This window comes from Phalacrocorax carbo, chromosome 16 (genome assembly GCF_963921805.1).
Source record: "Phalacrocorax carbo chromosome 16, bPhaCar2.1, whole genome shotgun sequence".
Classification (NCBI taxonomy): domain Eukaryota; kingdom Metazoa; phylum Chordata; class Aves; order Suliformes; family Phalacrocoracidae; genus Phalacrocorax; species Phalacrocorax carbo.
The window spans coordinates 4641040-4650141 of record NC_087528.1 but is presented as its reverse complement, the minus strand read 5'-3'; the positions used below and the strand labels follow the sequence as shown (position 1 = coordinate 4650141).

General features: G+C 48.7%; 1 protein-coding gene across 1 annotated transcript; it reads right to left on the bottom strand.

Annotated features, from left to right (window-relative positions):
* Nucleotides 1–267: 267 nt before the first annotated feature.
* On the bottom strand, nt 268–2739 carry NOG (noggin). The gene has a single exon (XM_009501585.2). The coding sequence runs from the start codon at nt 1544–1546 to the stop codon at nt 875–877; it is 672 nt and encodes a 223-aa protein (XP_009499880.2). The 5' UTR covers nt 1547–2739; the 3' UTR covers nt 268–874.
* Between the last annotated feature and the right edge of the window lie 6363 nt (nt 2740–9102).

Here is a 9102-nt window from a genome sequence, read left to right as displayed (position 1 = left end):
GCGGCGGGCGGCTCCGGGCGGGGGGCGGCTCCGGGGGGCTCCGGGCGGGGGGGCGGCTCCGGGACCCCCGCGCCGCCGCTCCGGCCCCGCCGCCCGCCCGCCCCGGGGTGCCACGGATCCCCTCCCGGGAGCGGCGAGAGCAGGTTCCCACCTCCCCCCGCCGCCGGGAACCGTCCTGCTGAGCCGAGCGAGCGGGGGGAGGGAGAGGACACCCCCCCCCCCCCCCCGGAGGTGGCCAGACCAAAAAGCAAACAGAATCCAAACGGCTCGTGTTTTAGTGGTTGACTTTAATTCTGCACTGCGCTTTTACTACAAGGATATAAAGAATAAATAGCAGATACTCTTCATTTACATAGGATTAAGTCATTCAAACTGTTCTCTCTATTTACAATAACATTGTGCTCTAGGCGTTTATTCTTTTTTATTTTAAATCTGAAGTCCATAAGGAAAAAGAAAAAAAAACCCCACACACACGCTTTCCGAATAATGGAAAATAGCTTTAAAACGTTTTCTTATCAAAAAGTTTGGTTTGTGTTTTTTAATCCTTTTATTAAAAAAAAAAAACAACAAAAAACCGACCTCGCCAAAGCGAAGCAACTTCTCTCTGGAATATAAATACCAAAAAAAAAAAAGATACATTAGCAACGATCAGGGTAATAGTCTTAAAAATACAGTAGACGCTGATTATTTCACGTATAATACTGACCTTTTAATAGTATATTAAAACGGTGCCATATATACACACAATATACATTCTCCTACACGTTACAGTGCATTACAACGTTAACCAGAAAGCAAATGTCTTTTATTTTTGTTGCAGCAAAGGTCCACGTGAGTCCGCCGGAGAAGGGGCGAGAAGAGGGAAGGGCGAGCCCTAGCAAGAGCACTTGCACTCCGAAATGATGGGGTACTGGATGGGTATCCATGTGCACCTCTGCCCTCCCCGGCGCTGGCACCTCCACCTCAGGATCGTTAAATGCACGGACTTGGCAGGTTTGCAAACCATGCCTTCTGGGACTGAACAAGACCTTTTACTGTAGCAGCTGCCCACTTTGACGTACCGGGGCCAAAAGCGGCTGCCGAGATCGTTCCACGTGTATAGGACCGGGCAGAAGGTCTGGGACCAGAGCCACATCTGCAGCTTCCTGCGCAGCTTCTTGCTTAGCCTGTGCTTCTTGCCCGGCTGCAGCCCGTCGTAAAACTCCAGCCCTTTGATTTCGCTGGGCATCGCTCCCGAGGGTCTCTGCCTGAGCAGCAAGTCCAGCTCGGCTAGATCGTCCACTCCGAGCCGGTCCTCGGGCAAGGAAATAGCCATAAAGTTAGGGTCGAAGTGTCCGCCCATGAGGTTCCTTAGCAAGGTCTCGTTAAGATCCTTCTCCTTGGGGTCAAAGATAGGGTCCGGGTGCTCGATTAGATCCACCAAAGGCAAGTTGTCGCTGGGAGCCGGTCGGATGTGCAGATAGTGCTGGCAGGCGCCTTGCTCTAGCCGGAGACCCAGCAGAACCACCAAGGCGTATATAGTCACAAGGCACTGGGAATGATCCATCCTTGGGAGACCGGTGGGGGGGGGGAGAGGGGGGCTGGGTTCACCAAACAGCAGGGGAAGAAGGTGCAAGCAAATGCATCAGAAAACTTGTACAGGGATATCCAAAATAGCTTCTCTTTAAGGGGGATCACCTCCGCTCCCCGCGCCACCAGCAAAGACAGCCCCCTAATAAGCCCGGAGAACAAGCCCCCTGCAAACGCTCTCTCTTGCAGGCTTCTCAATAAAATTTCTCCTGGTGGAGCCGCTCCAAAATTCTGCTGCTGCTGCTGCTGCTTCTCTTCACCCTCCCCGGGAAAGGGAGATGCCTCTTTTTGTTGCAAATTCTGCTTGCTGCTGCTGCTCCTCGTTGTCTGCCCGTGCGTATGGAAGAAGTTGCTGCCGATTCTTCTTCCCGCTCCTCTCCGCCGTTTGCAAAGCAGCCTCCTCAGCAGCAACAGCAGCCACGCACGTTGGCACCAGTTTGTCTGCTTTGCAAGGACCCAAAGCCTTTAAATTTCCTGCACTTTCAGCTTCATCTCCATGGAAACCACAGACTCTCTTCTAACCCACCCCACCCCCCTTAAAAAAAAAAAAAAAAAAAAAAAAAAACACAAACCCACACACACAACGCAACCCCCACTCCCACAAAAGTCCAGGAGAGCGCGGCTTCCCCCTTCCCACCCAGCAGACACCCTCTGGTGGGGAAGGCTGAGGCGGGAGCCGCCGCTGCCTCCCCCCGCCCTCCGCCGCTCAGCCGAGCCCGCCGCGCCCCGGGAGATGCTGCTCCCGCCGGGGCGGCCGCCGGCCGGCCCCGCTCCGCCCGCCCGGCGAACGCTGCTCTCCTCGGCCTGGCCGCCGCGCCCCGCAGCGCCGCTCACCCCATGGCCGCAGCGCGGGCGGCGGCGGCGGAGCGCGGCCTCTCTGCCCGCGGAGGGCGGCAGCGCTCCCCGCGGGGCGCAGCGCTCCCCGCCGCCTCTCCTGCCGCTCGCCGCCCCGCGCCCCGCGGGGCTGCCCCGCCGCCGGGGGCCGCCCGCCCGGCCCCGCACATGGCCCCGGGATGCACAGCCCGCCCGCGGGGCCGCCGCAGACGCCTCCTCCGCCCGCGCCCCGCCGCGGCCGCCTTCCCGGGCGGAGCGAGCCCTCTGCTGGCGGCGCGGCGGGCCGGGCCGGGCCGGGCGGGCGGCGGGCGCGGGGGGAGCGGGACCGCCGGGGGAGCCAGCGCGTCCGCGGCGCCTTTTTTCTTAGGGGATCGGAGAAGCCCCGGGAATAAAGCTGCCGCGCCGCGGCGGCGGACGCGGGAGAGGAACGACGGCGTGCGAAGCCTCTGCAGGGCGGGAGGGGGAGGCTGCCGCGGCCGGTGCCCAGCGGTCGGGGGCCGGCGCCGGGCGGGACGCTCCGTGCGGAGCCCGAGAGGAGCCCGGTGCCCGCGGCCCGGCGGGCTGCGGGGCTCCACCGCGGACCTCTGGCCACTTACTTCGCAGTTTTCCAGGGACTCCTGCAAGGCTTCTCCATCAGAAGCACCATTTCCCGCTACGCCGCCAACCCGCGCGGAGCAGACCGAAAGCCTGCCTCGGCAGCAGATACATAAAACAATTTTAAAAATTGATACGAAATGATGCTTCCCGTGCAGAATTACTGTCCACAAAGAGCGCTCGCAAGGCACGGCGGGCGGCGTGCTGTAAGGGGGGGCCGGCAGCCTACTGAGGTTTGAGTAAAATTTCCTGAAGTGCTTGAATCCCATTCCTGCAGGCTATTTAGGCACTTAGGAGCCTAAGTTTAATGGGACTGAAGCTTTGCTATTTCACCCAAATTATTTATGTGTTTGTTTAAATGTTCACCTTCAAATTTAGGTTTGTTAGGAAAGTAATCTATAGATCCTATTACCCAGGTTGAGCAATTTTTTCTAAAAATTAACAGTATGTTTTCAACTATTTTCACTCCCTGAGTTAAATTGAAAACAACTCTTGTTTGGCTTCATTCCTGAGCGTGTAGGGCATTTTATAAATAATACATAACTAAAACCAATGACATGAAAAAGATGGAGAATGGCCTTGCTCTACACAGTAAAAGGAGCCCCACAGTGACACTTGCTGCTCTGATGTGAGTCAAGGATCTGCTGCTGTTTTATTAGGTATTTTTTCACCTGGAAGTTTAGGGCTCTGCCTTCATCTAGGACCTGATAAACTTTCATTGCTGAACCTTGTCATACATTGTCCCTGGAAAGAAGTGAGAAACCACACCACTTATCTTTCAAAATGAAATTCCCCAAAATTCAAGGGGTAGAAACGTAAGGAACTGAAGATAGGACATTCTGCTGAATTTAGGACTTAACTGGATACGGCTTCAGTGCTGAACGGAGCATGAGTAGGACATGGAGGTGGTAAGCCCTGCGCAGGGCCAGCGAGTGAGCTCAAACACAAGCTGCTCCTGGCTCAGGTTCTCACCCAGGTCTTGGGCCTGTTCATGCCACGGTTCCACACCTGCCTCCTGGGATTTCGCCCGTAGAAGCTGCTGTTTGGCTGCTGCGCTGAGCTGGGGAGGGTCACTCATCCCTCCTTTACTCCCACACATGCTGTTTTTTGCCCACCCTGAAGGACTAAGCGTTTCTTGACACAGGAGCATAAGCCCGACCTTGAAGCTCATCAGCGGATCCACTGCCTCTGGGGAGGATTGATGTGACTGGTTTCAGGGGAGAGCAGTTGTGAGGATGGCAGATGAACCCTAGCAAGGTGTTAAGGTTTTTCTTTGGGGTGTCTGCCTATCTCTTTCTCTTTCCTCACTGTCTTTCTACCTCCAGCTGATAAGTCACCTGCAAGTCACTGCATATATTTTTGAATTTGCTTTTAAACCACCTTGTTTAAACACAAAGGCACAAGTAACAACAGTAGGTTAAAATAATAGTGTTTTGAAGAGAAAGCAAAAATTCAGAAGTTATACCTAATATCTTGTTTCTTCTTTAATAATAAATTCAGTTTTACTCAGCTGGTATTTGAAAACAATTCCTTAACTACCAGTCTCTAAGTCTTGAAATAAAGCCTGTAAGGCCCATGTCCTGTCTATATCATGCCAGGTGTGTGTTTAAAACTCTGCCTTCAAAAGTGTGATCCTAAGGAAGCACTCGAAGACCTTTCTCTCCTGAACTGAGTTACCTGTCAGAGGAAATGCTTTCTGGAATGAGGCTGGTCAAATGGACTGATTTTTTAAGGTACTGAGAGTTGTTCTGAGCGGAGCTGGCGGGGGCGTGGTAATTCCTCAAGCGCAGGTGCCCGCCTGGGGTGTACTGGGCTCCTGGCACGGCTGTGAAAGCTCGAGGGTTGCGGAAGTGACCGAAGTCACTTGTGGCCCAAGAATTTCTTGGTGAAATGGCTGATCGCAGGACTGGGGAAGAGCTGCCAGTAGCAGCTGCCAGAAGCCTCTGGGTCAGAGGGAAAAACAGGTTTGGATTCCTATCAGACTGGTTTATTTCAGGGTTTGCTGAAAGCAGCAGCAAACAAAACCTGGAGGTAAAGGGCCTGATCCAGACTCTGTGTAGGATGCCAGCCCTTCCTGGGACAGGGAGAGAGGCCAGCAGCTCATAGAGGTCTTAGCTGGTCACTCTACTGGCAATGGTGCGTGAAGCAGAGGAGAAAACAACTCCTTTTGCCTCAGCTTTACTGGTTCTGGAGTGCTGTCAGTAGCAAAAATGTGGTTTTTTAAGTAGACAAAGCAAATACAACCTTCAAGGCACACAGAAAGCCAACGTGGGCAAGAGTAAGATGCTGCTTCTGCATGGTCACATCTCTGATGAGGAGAGAAGAGATATGCAGCCTGCACTGCTCTGCTTATGACTTCAGAGGCACAGCTCCGAATATGTGAATGCGAAAACGCATTATGTAAGGATCTGATTTCAGTCCACAACAGCAAGGATGCACAGAAAGAATTCAGAATAGATTTGTTTCCCATTAAATCTACTAACAGGAAATAGCCTGACCTACTTCACCCAACCCAGTGCTCAGGGACATCCCACTGAGTTCAGCCCACAGTATTGAATCAGCCTGGTCTATAAGCAATGGTCTCAAGCTCAATGCATGCACCACTCTCAAACATGGAGGGAATCTCACAGAAAGTAACAAACTGATACAAAACTGGGATGAGGAAGAACTATGCCAGGTGTGCCTTCCTTAGGAGTGGAGGCTTCCTTACAACTATTCTTGTTTCCCTTGCACTGAAAGATTATTTAAGCCATGATCTCATCTGTGATCCTATTGCCTTTCACTTTTTATTTTTAAAAAATCCATTGGCGTGAAACAATGATTGTTACAGAAAGGAAAACCAACAACATAACCACGTGAGTCCTCTGCCCAGCTCTCATGTAAATTTCTCATATGGCTTTGGGCAATAACTTCCGTAGCTTTGTGCCTTCCTTATTCGTGGAGCAGGAATGCTAGTCCTTGCCTTTTTCACGGAGGTGTTGGGGAGTTTGATTAGATGCCTCCAGTGCATCTATATCAATGCAGAGGGAAGAGTCCAGTGTTTTACTAAAATTATGGAGGAAACCTGCGATCGACAGAGCAGACAACTCAAAATCTCTTACATTTTACTCTTTTGTCCTAGTGAGCTGCCAGACCAGCTCCCTCTTCCTTGGTCACACCCATATAAATTTTGTAAGAAACTCCTTACAGATTAATTTTCTATCCTTTTTAAAACTGTAAATCCCTAAAGAATTTCTAAAGGAGATGTACAGCTTTCAGACATTTTACATAGCTCAAATATGCCGTATGACGATCTACCCGATCTACATTATCAACTACAAAAGGTCATGTATGACCTCAACAAGGAATCCATGCACCATGTTCTACTGCGTTCAAGCTCTGTTCTTTAGTCTGGGAAGGTTCAGGGAGATCTTGCTGGACCTTTGAAATGTGGTTCTGCATCTCAAGGTGCCTCATTTCCCTGCCCTGATTCACAGAAAGGGCCACAGAATGAGGATTGTGTTAATGGACTACACAATGTTAGCAAGTGATCAGCTGCTCTGAAAGAAAACAGTTATGAATCACATACTTTGGAAGGTAAACATTTTTTGAGAGAGTGAAGTTCTACCTTGAAATCCCAACAGAATGGAGACAGGGAAGGATACATTTGGCCAAGAACCTGTATCTGCAGTGATAAATGATGTATAAATAATATATTTTGAAACTAGTCTCTGGGATGAATGTTTTATAATGGAGTAAATCCTAAGACGACTTATGCATTAAAGCAATGAAAAAAAAAAAGCAAAAAAAAAAAAAAAAAAAAAAGAGGAGACCCCCTCAGATAAAATAAGTTACTTCTTAGTGTTCAGGTACAGCTATATGTAGAGAGTTGTATCCATTGCCTTAAAAAAAAAAGGCTGTAAAAGAAGAGAATAAAATCTTGCAAGGTCGTTGAAGAATTGCTCTATTTTTCTCAGTTTGTGTCGTTCCTGCCCCTAAAGCACTGTGCCTCCTTAATTCTCAGGCCACTCTCCTCTTGCTCCTGCATGTTTCCTAAGGTATAGACTTTTGTCTTTGGAACAGAGCTTGTGCATTCATCTGCTGATAAACTGTTTATCTTAGTTTTTATGAGGGCGCCTTGCTGCAAGCCAGCCAGAGACAGGATCCTGGGTGTTTGTCTTTTTTTTTAAAAGAGGGTCCGGGAAGTGACAGGTATTTATACCTCCCCTTGGCTCTATATATCATGGGAGGTGGAACTCCACTGTCTCGGTTTCTCGCTTTTTCTCTCAGCAGTGTCTTCTGCCGTAAATCTGAATCTTTCAGAACAGAGTTTTCTTGGCTGCAACCCCACTTGGAGGAATTAAAGTTCTATTTATTTGTTTATTTATTTATTTATTCGCACAAAGTTTGCAACAGAGGAAAAGTTCTTCTAAATTCCCTCCTCCTCTATCCCACCTAACCATCCTACTTTTTCTGCCAATACGAACCCCTCGGCAGTCAAGAGAAGAGACCAGAGCTGGCTGAATGTCTCCCAGTTTGCAGACCAATTCATTATGGAGGGAGAGGCCAGTGGGAGAATTGGCAAAGATGAAACAGGAACCAAGGCATTTTTTATGTTAAAAAATGACACTTATATTTACAAGCAATGGCTCCTGATGAGGATTTGAATTTCCACACAGGCAACGTTGTTTATCCAAACAAACTCCCTGTAGCAGCATATATTACATATATACACACATGACAAGTAGGAATGTATTTATCCTTTTTTTGCCAGCCTGCTTATTGAGATAGACCAAGTTTTTATTATTCCTTTTTTATAAAACACTGAAAACAACTGAGTGACAGAGATTCAATGAAGTGAAAAATACAGCAACCCTCCAGTCAAGCCCTGCGTGCATGTGAGTGATTCATTGATGCCAGCTACTGAATAACCCCAATACATAACATCTCCCACCTCTGATATTTAAAAGACCTCCTCGCCCTTTTAGCACCAATGGAGCCCTTCGAATGTTTTATTGCTAATTGTCTAATGCTACGCGATGAATGGCTGCTCAACTGAAAATGACAACCCCTTTTCTCTCAACTACTTCATTTTCCTGGCTCCAGTGGGGGTGAAGAGGAAAAAATAAATCCGATTACATCATATTGAGTTTGTTGGTTATGAATGAAGGAAAATGAAACTTATTTTAAAAGCACTTCTGTCAACTAAGTCCTGAGCCCCCAGGTCCCCTGCACTCAGTAATTGTTGCCTCAGATGCTGGGGCAAAATGTTCCAAGAGACTCATGGGTTTCGTGGAAGCACAAAATCCCAAAGGCAGGGTCTAGCCCTGACTAGAGAGTGAGGGGGAGCAGGATCACAAATATATCTAACTCAGAAGCCCCAAACGAAATCTAGAACGGCTGTGCTTCGTGCTAACAAGAGGTATTTTGGCTAAAGGGTAATGAAAGAGCAGAATTCAGCCCAATATATAAAACAACTCCTGACTATAGTTTTGCCTCAAGAATAAATGCAGCAGAGGAAGGTCCCACAAATTGGGAACTGCTGCTTTATTAGACGGTCTTTAAATTTGCTCTGGCTAAAAAATCTGCAAGGATGAAGGAGTTTTAATAAGTAGAAAAAGATTAAACTGTGTGTCTTTCCCCAGCATTTTGTATTTATCACTTCTTTCCTGCTTCTTACGCTTCATCCCTGAAGGGAAACTGATCTCTTCAAAAAGAAGTAGGCCACAAAGATCAGCCAGAGTTGTGTGCATAACATTATCTTTGCAGCCGCTACAAAATGTCATGAAATACGAACTCACAGTGACTGGCTTGGCTGTGAAAACCCGTATGTTCAACAGGATACTTTTCAAAGAAACTTGTACCTTTAGTGGCAAATGGAATGATTTCCACTTTCTCTCACAAATGATGAAACAGACACACACATGGGGGCATGGGATTAATTCAGATATAGAAACAGACACAAAGGAGACTGATTCCAAACCTGCTCATGTTCCATATGAATCTCTGGGTTGTGTTTCTTTGGCTTGGGAGTTTCAAGTCTTTGCCTGTGACGGCAAAGGGACCCAGGCGAGTAAAATAATGAATCTAGGCTTCCCAGACACAGATCTGACATTTGCTCTCTCC

What these genes read in the sequence shown, in the direction of transcription:
- NOG (XM_009501585.2), bottom strand. Translation starts at nt 1,546, where the DNA reads ATGGATCATTCCCAGTGCCTTGTGACTATATACGCCTTGGTGGTTCTG.